The sequence below is a fragment of the Cladophialophora yegresii genome (genome assembly GCF_000585515.1).
Source record: "Cladophialophora yegresii CBS 114405 chromosome Unknown aczIN-supercont1.2, whole genome shotgun sequence".
NCBI classification, from domain to species: Eukaryota; Fungi; Ascomycota; class Eurotiomycetes; order Chaetothyriales; family Herpotrichiellaceae; genus Cladophialophora; species Cladophialophora yegresii.
Window position 1 is genome coordinate 4,296,972 of NW_006913046.1, and position 11,996 is coordinate 4,308,967.

At 54.0% G+C, this 11,996-nt stretch overlaps 3 protein-coding genes across 3 annotated transcripts; 2 read left to right on the forward strand and 1 right to left on the reverse strand.

Annotated features, from left to right (window-relative positions):
* Positions 1-556: 556 nt before the first annotated feature.
* A1O7_03464 (uncharacterized protein) lies at positions 557-1,054 on the reverse strand (the record flags this gene model as incomplete). Its single annotated transcript, XM_007757484.1, has 2 exons — positions 557-988; positions 1,043-1,054. 2 exons carry the CDS (start codon positions 1,052-1,054, stop codon positions 557-559), a joined length of 444 nt encoding a protein of 147 aa, XP_007755674.1.
* A 1,444-nt stretch (positions 1,055-2,498) lies between these two features.
* A1O7_03465 (uncharacterized protein) lies at positions 2,499-3,380 on the forward strand (the record flags this gene model as incomplete). Its single annotated transcript, XM_007757485.1, has 1 exon — positions 2,499-3,380. One exon carries the CDS (start codon positions 2,499-2,501, stop codon positions 3,378-3,380), a length of 882 nt encoding a protein of 293 aa, XP_007755675.1.
* A 5,708-nt stretch (positions 3,381-9,088) lies between these two features.
* On the forward strand, positions 9,089-10,433 carry A1O7_03466 (uncharacterized protein; the record flags this gene model as incomplete). The annotated part of the gene is made up of 2 exons (XM_007757486.1): positions 9,089-10,255; positions 10,308-10,433. The coding sequence occupies 2 exons, from the start codon at positions 9,089-9,091 to the stop codon at positions 10,431-10,433; spliced, it is 1,293 nt and encodes a 430-aa protein (XP_007755676.1).
* Between the last annotated feature and the right edge of the window lie 1,563 nt (positions 10,434-11,996).

Consider the following 11,996-nt stretch of genomic DNA (forward strand, 5'->3'; position numbering starts at 1 on the left):
GAGAAAGGTAAGAGGTTGCCCATCTTCAAGATTCCCTACCATGAGGTTAGCAGAAGGTAGATGGATGTAGATGTCAGGAACGCTGCCGGGAACCCTCTGGCGAAGACAATGCCAGGTGGAACTGAACGGCAAGCTTTCCACATAGAGCACACTGGTACCCGGAAGATTAGCAGTATCATTCCGAAATCAAGACGACAAGCACATTGATCTTCGACTGCTCCTGCAGTGCAGACTGCTTGCAAAGGAGGACAGCCAGTAAAGAGGTGCATAATGTCGATGGACGAATAAGTCATTTTGAGGGTTTCCCAACACAGAGGCGAGATCTGCCAGCTGATTGACTGGCATCGGCATCGGCCAACACTATCCTCGGCTTTGCCATATTGTCCACCCGCCAAAGCGTAGATTTCAATCCAAGCATACAACCTTCCTGGCACGCCTCCTTTCCGTCCGTATCAGTGTCCCTGCAAAGTGGTCGTGTCACGCTCCACCACACAGCCCAACGCAGCAGCCATCAGACCTCCCATCAATTCAACCGTCCCTATTCGTCTCATCCCCTTCATGGCCCAGCCTCGCTCTTCTTGTCCATCTTCAATAACTTCAAAATCTCACTGTCGTTGTCCCCGATGACGGCGCGCCCTTCGTTCCAATCCACCGTGACCGGCCGAATAAACAGACCTCCATCCTCTTTGACCTTTCTCAAGGCATCACTCTCGCTGGCCGCACCCTTGACCAGCTCCCCAGCCCTGCCACTGCCCACATACTCGAAGATACTCCGCAGTTGGTCAGGCGTCGGTGGCGCCTCTGTGACTTCCAGATCGAAGGGATCGGTGCGCGTGACGGTCGCGTTCTGATGGGAGTGGTCGGACGCCTGGTCTTCCGTGGCGCTCTGGGAGGCCTGCGCGGCGGCCTGCCTCAGGACGGTCTGGGCCCGGACACTGGCTTGGACGGAGGGTCTGTGGAAGAGGGTAATTACGTCGAGTGTTTTGCCCTGGCCAGCGATTAGTTTTACTCAAATGTGCGTGGGGGACCACAAGCTGCATACTGCGCGGAACATTTTGGACACAAAACCTTTCATAGGCTTGGGCTGCCACATCAGAAGGGAGGTATCGTCGGAGCCGGAGGAAAGGGAAGACTCCAAGGTTGATATATGCAAGTAAGTAATCAGTCCAGGCTACTTGCAGTAACAAGTCATTGGCACTGCTGGTAGTGCTTGCACGTAACTTGCTGCGCGAACGTCGATCGCCTGAAGCTCACGGCGATCAATCAGTCGCGGCACCAGCTGGGGGTCTCCAACTACGTCATTGGACACTACGTTCTCCGCTTCCAGTCACCTTCACCGCAGCTTCACCAGCTTGTGCGTTGTTGCTGGGCTTCAAATATTGGCCCTGGACGAAGGGAAGGACGCGTTGAGGATTCCCTACTGCGGTGGTGTGACTGCGTCGATGATTACTGTACCAGGCTTGTCGCCGGCCGTCTGGTCCACGCGATAAGCCCTTCCTTCGTTGAGGATTCTTCTAGACACAGCATCAAGCTACTTCTTCATTTTGGACTGCAGGATGCAGCGGAGCCTTGTCTGCTTTTCCGAGGAACCACTTTCATAGTCTTGTAGAGATATCATGACACAACTGTCTTCGAGTAATCCAGCTGGCGCGGACATGCGGCTTTGTAACCTGTAACACGGCGTCGTGCATCGTTCCTCGTCCAGGGACAGAATGCTGTTCAGGAACTGTATTCATTCACTGGCGCCGGGAATGCAAGATCAATACAACGAGATTGGTAGCGGTAGCGACGGCTGGACACCCAAGAGATCTACCGCGTAGTTGCGCCAGATGGTGTGTAAAATGCACAGTCAGAAACAATGTGACAATGTAGTTTGCTACCGCTGCTTCTATTCCGCAACTTGCCAGACGACTGACGCTGTTGAAATGCGTTTCCGGAGGGTCTGCCAGATCTCGGCGGATGGGGACCTGGAACCCCTGCCGATTGCAAAGAGCGAGCAGTAGATACCTGGTATTGCAAGACTCTACAGAAGTGCGAAGTTCGAGGCAAGAACGGATACGATGGACTGAAGTCTTGACATTCAACTGACAGGCGGAGCGTACCACGCTGGGCGCATTTCGTGTCCTCCTCGTACATGTACTGTAAATTAGAGCTTGAGCTCGACGAAGACCGAGCCTGACTGGCGTGATACTTTCCTGCGGTCACCCCTCTACGCTCCATCGAATGATGTCCACGCTCACAACTCATGCACCGCTGCGGCGACTTGCTTCTTTCTTGCTGCCAGGGACCGCCACGTGGTGTGAGCGACAATTGATTAGTCCCCTGCATGATGACTGCCCTAACATTACCCCGTAGATCAGATACTAAGCGAGAGACGTCCTGCCTTGACTTCTTCGTGGTGAAGTGATGAAGGATTGATCGAGTATCGCGGTTGACATTCCACCACCACTTCGAAAACGATACACTAATTAATCGTCTATGGCCACGCCACCACGATCATGGCCTCCGCTTCAAGGTCCTGCGATCATGATCATGCCAAAGTGCAGCGGGCAGGACTACTTGGCCTGCCACCAGAAGTACGACACGAAATCTACGGGCAGCTCTTCTGCCACAAGCCGTCGCCAATCACGTTGGGCGTCCAAGATTTCTTCACCAGATGGGCGTCGTTTCAACCATCGGCCGACGAGCCCCAGCAGGAGCCGACTTTCTACACCGCGATTTTCCGGGTGAACAAGGCCATTTCGCGCGATGCGCTACAGTACGCGTACTCGGCCAACTCGTTCCGGTTTGACAAGGACATCGCGACCTTCTCGAACCTCGGGACTATTGCGCTCGCGTCCATCAAGACTCTTCGCGTCTACAAGAACACGTGGCTGAACAGCTCCTACGCCACGACTTTTTGGCAAACCATCAACCACTACTGCTCGAGCCTCGAGCTTCTTATCGTCGAGGCGGCATCGCACGTCCTTCTGAGCGCAATGCCCTATTTGAAGGACTTCATGGCGTCAATTCCTGCTCGGCAGGCAAAGCCGAGGTTGATCTTGGATCTCACCGTGTTGGACAGGCATTTCTCTTTTGACTTTCCGGACCGCGAATATCAATCCGCGAGGCAAGATTTGGAGGGGAACATGGCAGACAGCAACGGCGCGAATTCGCCGAGACCACAATATACATATGTGATGAGGCTGCCAAGGCATGTCAAAGAGATTAGATTTGTACTCGACATGGGGCCCGGCGCGTTTCGGGCGTTAAAAGGGGCCCTTGAGGAAGCAACTGACCTGTTCTTCGTCAAATCCGACGATATTCCGCCAGTTGCTAGAGACGGCATTGAAGGTCGTGGGATACGCCACTGCTTCACCTGGCAGGAGACGGGTGTCTAGGTGCAAGAGCGCTAGAAATGAGATGCCTGACGACATGGAGATCCAGCATATCGACACAATGCCAACATGGCTGTGACTTGGATATGAACTGGAGAGGCAAGATCAAAACTCGAGGAACCACTACGTCTTGAAGCAGTAGGTGAATATTGCTGGGAACCGCCGGTGTAGATGATCCGGCTTCGTCGGCATTTGTCGTCGCTGAGAAGGGGTGTCGTCTTGGTGGCGAGCATGGCCGTGAAATGGATTTTCCATGCATGCTCGATCGATGTCTTGTTCCACCAACATATGGCATTTTCTTTTTGGAAGTTGCCGTCACAGGCAGGATGTGCATTGAGATTGGAAGGAGATGCCTCAAACGAGTCCTCAGTCGACACTTGTCACAAATGAGACCAGAAGTCAGGTGTCAGATCGACAGTGAAAGACAAGATTTCCAGCATATGAGATAGACCTGAATGGACCAAAAAACTCTCCTACCGTAAACAAAACGACGTCTACACGTATGACTACGCTAGATGTCAAAGTCTCTTAAGCCGGACAGGCAAACGGCTGAGACATGATGAGAGGTCTAAACAAGGCTGTAGGTGGCGCCTAGGTAACCAGGATTTTGCGCCTCGTCGGCACATCTAGCATGATCGAATGAGATCGGGAATGGGGACCCAGGTGAGTTGAAGGAAAGGGGGGCGTTTCAGCCCAAAAGCCGTGTCCGATTTCAGCCTCCAGGCCATCGGCGGCCATAAGATTTAGGTCAGAGCGCAATCACGACTTCATGCTTGTGAAGTCGAGTCTCAGTTCCAACCTCAGGCCCTTGTGGCAATGGGCAAAAGTCGTTCTGTCGACGGGTGTCGATTGATGGCCGGTGTCTGTGCGGAAGAGATACAGTACTTCGCGAGGTCGCCGTAGTGACATACAGTCACCTTCTACCCGACTCCTGAATTGCTCGGACAGGTTAGGAAAGCATGGAATTACCCAAACCGATGGCCCGACAGGGATGACAGGAAACGCCGCGATCTGTTATAATAGAACCAGCGGATCGGCGCTTTGACATTCCCATGTGCGACGTTGAGCTGCGCTTGACCTTTCCATCCGACGCTTGACAATCTGAGGTTCGTCCGTCCGCATGTAGATACCCGAAACGTAAGTTGAGAGGCAACCCCTCAGCCTTGCCGAAAAAAGCCGAGATTACTGGTGTCCAGAAGAGGATGATTTTCACGTCAGCCCTGGGCGATCCGGCGTGTCGAGACAGATGAGGCTCACAAACGGCCAATTAGTCTCGCACTATTATTCCGTACCATCGAGCAAGTTCGACTTCGGGGTCCAGATAGAGACAGAAGAAGAAAAGAACAAGACGCGTGCCGGTCAGGCCACTCCCCTTTGTGCATGAGTACATACGAAGTCCTCGGCGCAAAGGCATGCATGTTTGAAGGCCTGTTCGTCGTTGGCAAAAGGCCACAGACCGGTTGACACAATCTCCGACACAGGGTCTGATACGAGGTGTGGGCTATTTCTCGAGGAGGCTGAAGGTCTGCAGCGTTTCAAGGCAACGTGAGAACGGTAGGCCATCAGATTTCTGAGCGCGAAACGTCGGTAAGGCTGGCTAAGATGGAGAATAATAAGGGGAGGCGTGCAGGCGTGCGTTCGGATGCTGCAGGAGGGCCGCCCGTCGAGCGACCAATCGCGCACTCATGAGCCCAATGAGCCTTCCGGAGCGGAGCAGCGCCAAAGAAAAGGCCCGGGCGCCAGCTGTCAGCCCCAGGCGCGGGAAAACGCGATCTGCAGGGGCAGCGTGGGCGATGCTTTGACCAAGCGTGGTGCTTCGCCTAGGGACGCCGGCTATTGGCCACCCCCTTAGCCTGTGTTTCTTCCGCCTGCCCCTTCCTCTCAATGAGTGTCGGCACACACCCAGCAGAGCCTGGGCATCGCTCTTTGCCACGTGACAAACCCAAGGCTGAAATTGCTCTGGTAACAGCGCACCCACAGCGAGGCATTCATGTTTGACGTAAAGCGCTGACTGAGGTCAGTCGAAAAAACGAATCGCATGGGATGTTAGGCCACGCGTTAACCAAGACACCCCGAAACAAGGTGACGATGATCAACTTCAGGTACCAGCTGTGTCGTGGGACTGAGTAACTCGTACGAGTACTGTGCACTCGGCTTCTGCAACGACTTCTGCAGGTAAGCGATGGGCAGAGCAACGTCGATCACCAGGAGAAAATAATTGGAGTCATCGTATGGAGTTCTGGCTGTGAAGTCAATAATGAGCCCGAGGCTGCCTACGATCCGCACACGGGTCTCCACGCACCCAGAAGTGCTTCTCAGCTGAGCGGTGCAGGCACACACAGTGCATAGGTACTCGCTGAAAGAGCGGAAGCATGACCTTGTCTCATGGGTAGTCATACGAGGTAGATGTTTCCCCGTTATTTGACATGTCTCCTGCGGCCTCATCCTTGCTTCGAAAGCGTGGCAGCCTCAAGGCGCTGCACCGATCGGACTAAAGCCGTCAGGAAGAAGGATATCGATTCACGGTGGCGGTTTCTGCAGCACATCTTGGCTGGCTGAACCCCAGGAAGACCACCATGCTAGGTAGAGTCGGGTTGGCCTCAGGTGGAATGGATTCGGCGTGCAGGAGAACAAGCAAACGCCCAACAGGTGTGGAGCCCCCACCCGAAGCGTCTGCATGCTCGGGAGCAGATGCTGACGTTCGAGCAAATAAGGTGGCAGCCACATGGCTCTGGAGATTGCTTTGATCGGGCTCAAGTCGCTTAAAGGAGGGCGACCAAATAGGAGAATCCGCTAGGGCGCTGTGTGGCAAGACTTAGCCCGAAAGCTAAATGGCGGTGCTTTCTTTCCAGGATACTGTATACGAGTCGTCCAGAGTGGGGTTGCGAAAGGTCACTGCGCTGGGACTAAGCTGCCTGACACAGCAACAAAGTGTGGTTTGCCCCAGGGTATCGGAAGCCCCTGCTTCTCTTTTCATGTCAAGTACGCAGTCCTCCGTACTTGCCGCCCATAGATTAATGAGGCTCTGAACTTGTCCAGCGAAGAGCGGGGACTGAAAATGTATGGCCTCTGCGAAAGCGCAGCAGAATGTTGGCTGCGTAAGTAGCGGAACAAGCGTCAGTATCACTAGCAGCGACAGTAGCAGGCTACTGTGTATCAGAACTGAACCTCGGATGGGGACGACGCTGACGGATAGCTTTTGGTGGTGACTATGCCGGAAAGGATCCGACGCGATGGCTAATGTCCTTTGACTTTGCTCGTGGTCGCGATGGGCCCACTCGAAACGCTTTGATCACTATGCAGTCCATGTGAGTGGGGAGTGATGTTCTAGTGCCAACAACGATCAAGATTTATTCCTTTTGCCTGTCTCGTCTGTCCCTCTCCAGACTGGGTCTAGTCGGACACACAACGAAGGGACATGAGATCGATAAGCAGACTAGCTCCCTGGCATCTCGCCTATATTCCCTGCTAAATCGTCGTGGTGCGGGCTACTGTAGGGTGATACCCTGGAGGCCTTCATGGTTATTTACCGCCTGAAGTATACTTGGTACAGCGCGCTTTGTGTGCTGGGTATACTCGAGGATCCAAACATGGGCAGTACGTACTGCGTATGACAAAAGACCGGGGCCAGGGTGTCTGAACGACTGCGTGCAACACACAGTAGAGGTACTCATTCGACCCCAAGGTCGAGAATGGTGGGCACCAAATGAACGCCGAACACGGGTCAATATTGCAGGGGAAGTCGGGGTCTGGAGATTGAGAAAGACTGCTACTGTAAGCATTCGTGACTGAACATGGTTGGTCACCCAATCAACGGTAAGCAAAGCAGGTTGCATGCACGGATCAGGACATCGACACACTAGAAATGCACACGATCTGAAGATACACGGAATCATGGGTGACTGTGACCGTGATTTCTCTGAGTCGCTGAATGCTAGTATTGGGGTAAGTGCGGACGGGCGCATATCCCATTGTGGCAGGTGGCCATTCTGGAGTGAGGTGCAAGTGAGGTGCAAGTGAGCTGATGCTGAGGATGAAAAGTATCACTTGGAGTCGAGAGACACAACTACCTGACTGTACCGGGTAGTGTGGGATCAAAGTATTCGCGACCATAGATCCACACTTTCTCTTGTGCCTTTTTCTATACTGTGAACATTCTCTTTTCTTTGTGCCTGTCTTGTGCCTCAGTCACAGGACGTGCCCGTAATACGTGACAAGTCCCAGAAAGACAATTCCTACCGGAGGGGGCAACTGGCACGGCTGGCAAAGTTTCTCACTATTCTGTGGTCAACTTCGAAATAAATCATTGTCGTGGACCAGCTGCCAGTGTCTACGGGACTCGCGATCCCCAGCGCTTGACACCACTCCACCAACAGCGCTCCTAGTAGCCAGTTGCCAGTAGTGTATCTTGTTCCCGTCGCAAATGGGTCCAAGCTTGTTCCAGCATAGTCGGGCCTCAGCATCCAATTTCTTGCAGTCCCTTTTCGGCGTCGAACTCTAGCCCCAGCGCTCGGTCCAGACTGCTTTTTCTTCATCGGCGGAATCTGAGACACCAACCGACCAGGTCCCCTGTCGACATATGGACTATTTGGTCATGGTGAAAAACTGGTCGGAGGCAGTTCGCTCGGTCCCCCTGCCTGCGCTCCCAAGTTAGCCATTTCCGTGGCCGCCCACCTCCCATCCCTGGAACTCTCGAGTCTCCATCTCATGCATGTTGAGACGGGTGTGACTCCACCATCCACACCACCGCATCCTCGCAATCAGCAATCAGCGTGTGCCAGTGTTGTTCACAGTCACGCCTATCCCTTTCAGAGTTTACGGCCTCGCGTCAACCCCAACCCAGAGCCCGTCAAGCCTGCAGCCGACAGTCAAGTGCTATCGCGCCCATGCCCATCACATCCTAGCACCTCCTGTCTCCGATGTCCATTTTCGACCAACACTCCTCTTTTTAGGCGAAGCAGGCGACAGGCCCGTCCAGCCAGCCGGCCGCCAGCTGCCCGCTAAGAGCGCCATGTGCTGCCCCGACCAAAAGGATCGCGACACTGGTACTCTGAGAATCTTTGAAATCGTCTCGCAACCGCTCTTTTCGCAGCCTGATGTGAAATCTTCCCCAATTTCTCCATCTGCGCGAGTGACCTCTGCCTCGAGGGCTGCTGACGAGCCTGAAAACGACGTCCTCTGCACTTTTATCGCACAAGCCCGTCATTGATCAGCACGGATATAGCAATCTGAGTCGGTGCAGATCTCTTTGCCCGATCATCGACAGGAGGAAAGCCGATTGAGACAGCAGCCCCACGGCCACTGAGAAGCCCCGAAAAACCACCCAGTCCCAGTCAGAAACTGATCTTCATTCAATATCGATCCACCTCCGACACGGTCTCGCTTCGCATCAGATCTTGCTGTAGAAGATACATTTTTGGAGATACATTTCAAAGGAGTCCACACTCTTGAGCAGCAATATTGTATAGCCTGAAGACCAGACGCGCGAGCATTTCCAACCGTAAGAGCCGCAAAGTCACCGGAAGTCACGGGGTGCGAACCAATACTCCGCGAACCACAACAACAATCGTTCTCGACAAGAAAGCGCTTGCTGAAGCCCTCGCTCAACCCTCACAGTCGGGATTTGTCCATTTTTATCCAGTCACCACAGGCGGTCACGCACTGAACACTCCCACACAGTCACTCTGGCGTCAGTAGCAATTCCCCTTCCAATGGGGACTTCCCTTGATGGCCTCAATGCACCTTCCGGCTTGAGCCAGCGCAGGCAAGCCACGTTCAACCTTGAACTTCCACCTCCGACAGCTCTGCAATTCAATCCCTTGATATCAAGCCAGAAATTTCTTCCTCTTTCCAGTATCAACACATCACATCCTGGACCTCCGCCGGTCAGCGTGGGCCAGCTCCTGACACCTCCGTCCAACTCAGCCTCTGAGTCAGGCGCTGTCTCGTCTTCCATCCCTACCGGAACCACTCCGAACAGTGCAGCAGTGCCAGTCTTGCCTTACACGCCGACGTTATTTGGAACAGGCACCACACCGACCGGGTATCATACAGGGTTTACGCCACCTTCCTGGCAAAATGGTCCGCTTGTCCCGGCACGATCGATGTTTTCGCCGATGACAGGTGCACCACTCAGGACCAGTACAAGCTCTCCCACTGCTGGGGAAGCCTCAGCGTTGCCTCCGCCGCCCTACGACATGCATGCAGTTCAGCCCTATGGTGGCCCCTTGCAGCTTTCCCCTCCTACGAGTGCCACCCACCCAAACGGCCAGCATAACATCATACCGCCATTGCAGCAGGGGGTCCGACCGCCCAGTCAGCAATCACCTATAACACCAGGTGATGTGAGCAGGCCGGCTTCAAACCCTACGCTGTACACGACCATACCTACAACGGCGCATCCACACCACCCAGGCTACCATTATGCATCGACTCCAGTATCGCAAAGCCCTCATCCCCATTCGCTATCCGCACCTCGTGCCTCCCCGACTCTTCATCACGGGCAGGGGCCTACTCAACCTCCCTTCCTCCGGCCCCCGCCGCCCTCGTACTCGTTGCCGGGGATGCCAGGACCCGTAATGTCAAATGTGCATAGTCCTGGCGCCCAAATGACCATGCTGGGCAACATGCAAACCAATATGTTGCCTATGTCATTCAACAGTGGTTATGCCGCAAACCCCCAAGCTATTTACGGCCAGCCACGTACAAACACCCCTCATCAGCAGCCGACACACGATCGGCCGTTCAAGTGCGATCAATGTCCCCAAAGCTTCAACCGCAATCATGACCTGAAACGTCACAAAAGGATCCACCTTGCTGTGAAGCCATTCCCATGCAATCATTGCGACAAGAGCTTTTCTCGCAAGGACGCGCTCAAGGTAAGTCCAGGCCGTTGGTTTTGTCCTGGAGGTATACTGACTTTCGTTACAGCGGCACATCCTCGTCAAGGGATGCGGTAATGGGAACCCGGCGGAATCAACGAGGGAGGATAATGTCAAATCCGAATCCGGAAGCGATGGTCTTAACGACAGTCCTACAGCTGCACCAGCAGCGTGATTTAAAAGCATTTTGTTTACACTAATTCAGCCCTGCTTTCTTCTCTGATCAGCGATTGTACAATACTGCGGCGGCGCACTGTCCTTATAGGGTTTCGCTTCTACTCGACTTATGACTTGATGGTTGGCGGCCTCCAGCGACAGGGGGAACGAGATGGATAAACTTTGACGGATTCTATTGCTAGGAATGTGCATTCTGAGATACCACTTTGTTCAGATACCCATTGGCGGGGCATGGCATCACAGGACTATGATGATAGTGGTTATGACAGGGCGCTGGATACTGAGATGGCAGACTCGGAGGCCAGGATGAGCGTTCTCGAAATTTTCCATCGATTTATACAGCCTTAATGAAGGAGTTGCTTGCTCTTCGATACTCGGGGTGACTTCGAATTCGGCGCTCAGCCCGCAGCAGTCAACAGAGCCACTCTCGCAGCAGTAGTGTGATCCGCAAGTCGGGGACAAGCGGCAAGAGTTGTTGATCTACTCCGTGAGCTGCACTACAAAGGGATATGACTACGTACAAGGATGATGTCCCAAGGAAGTTTGCCTCGCGAGAAGATCCCTGCAGCCATGCGACGGTGGCTTGAATCGGGCTTGAAGATGGCGTCAGCCTCGCTTGCGGATGAGGCGTGGGTGAGGCGCACGGATGTGGTGGGATGTTGCAGCCACGCAGCTTGCCTCGGCACCAGCCAAGAAAACAGCGGGGTAAATGGATCACGTGGGCACGTTGGAATGGGAAAAAATGCACCGAAGACAGTGGCTTGCGCCTTGTCGTAAACACCCGCCTGTCAGGTAGCAATTTTGCGTCTTTCCCTTCTCCCTGCATTTCGGGCCCTACTTCCAGGCGCCACGTCTCCTCCCTCATGTTCTCTTGACACACCCTCGATGGCAGCCTGCGCCAGTTGCATCCCCTCTCGGCAAACCTCTTGGAACCTTCTGCGACCATGCTGTCGAGTCAAGCAAAAGAGCATTGTAGTACACTTTGGGAACAGCGTTTGAGGGCGCAAGACTCAAACAGCATTGTCATACCCAGATCGGTCTGTGCGTCTCTCCTCCTTTCTGTCCTCTGAATAGACTGGTGCTGGTGCATGATCTATGCAGGTCGCGATGATGGGTTGCTTCCATGAAGCCGACCATAATCCGTTGCAGTAGGGAGCCAGTTCACACTACCACCTACATTTTCTCACCCAAAATGCTGGGCGACCAAATCGAGGCATCTCGTATCACGGCAAATTGAGCAGTCGTGGTGGTGGTGGCTTTCTGCGGAAGACAGTGCTTTGTCACTTCTGGCGGTATTCAATACGCGCCTTCCGTGCGCCACTTGTAGCATGTACGTAGCACGTACGTACTGCTGCCAAGTTGGCAGCTTGAAGCTCGCTACAACATCCACTTCTCCTACAGGCGCCAACCATGCAGCCACATGAACCCCGGCGCCGCTCCCATCTCTCATTGACCGATCGCCGTCTCACGGCCCACATGAAATCTCCAGATCGATCGTCATACACAGATCTCGCCAGACGCCATTTTCGCTTCCGTCTCCCTGCACACATATCGGCACCGC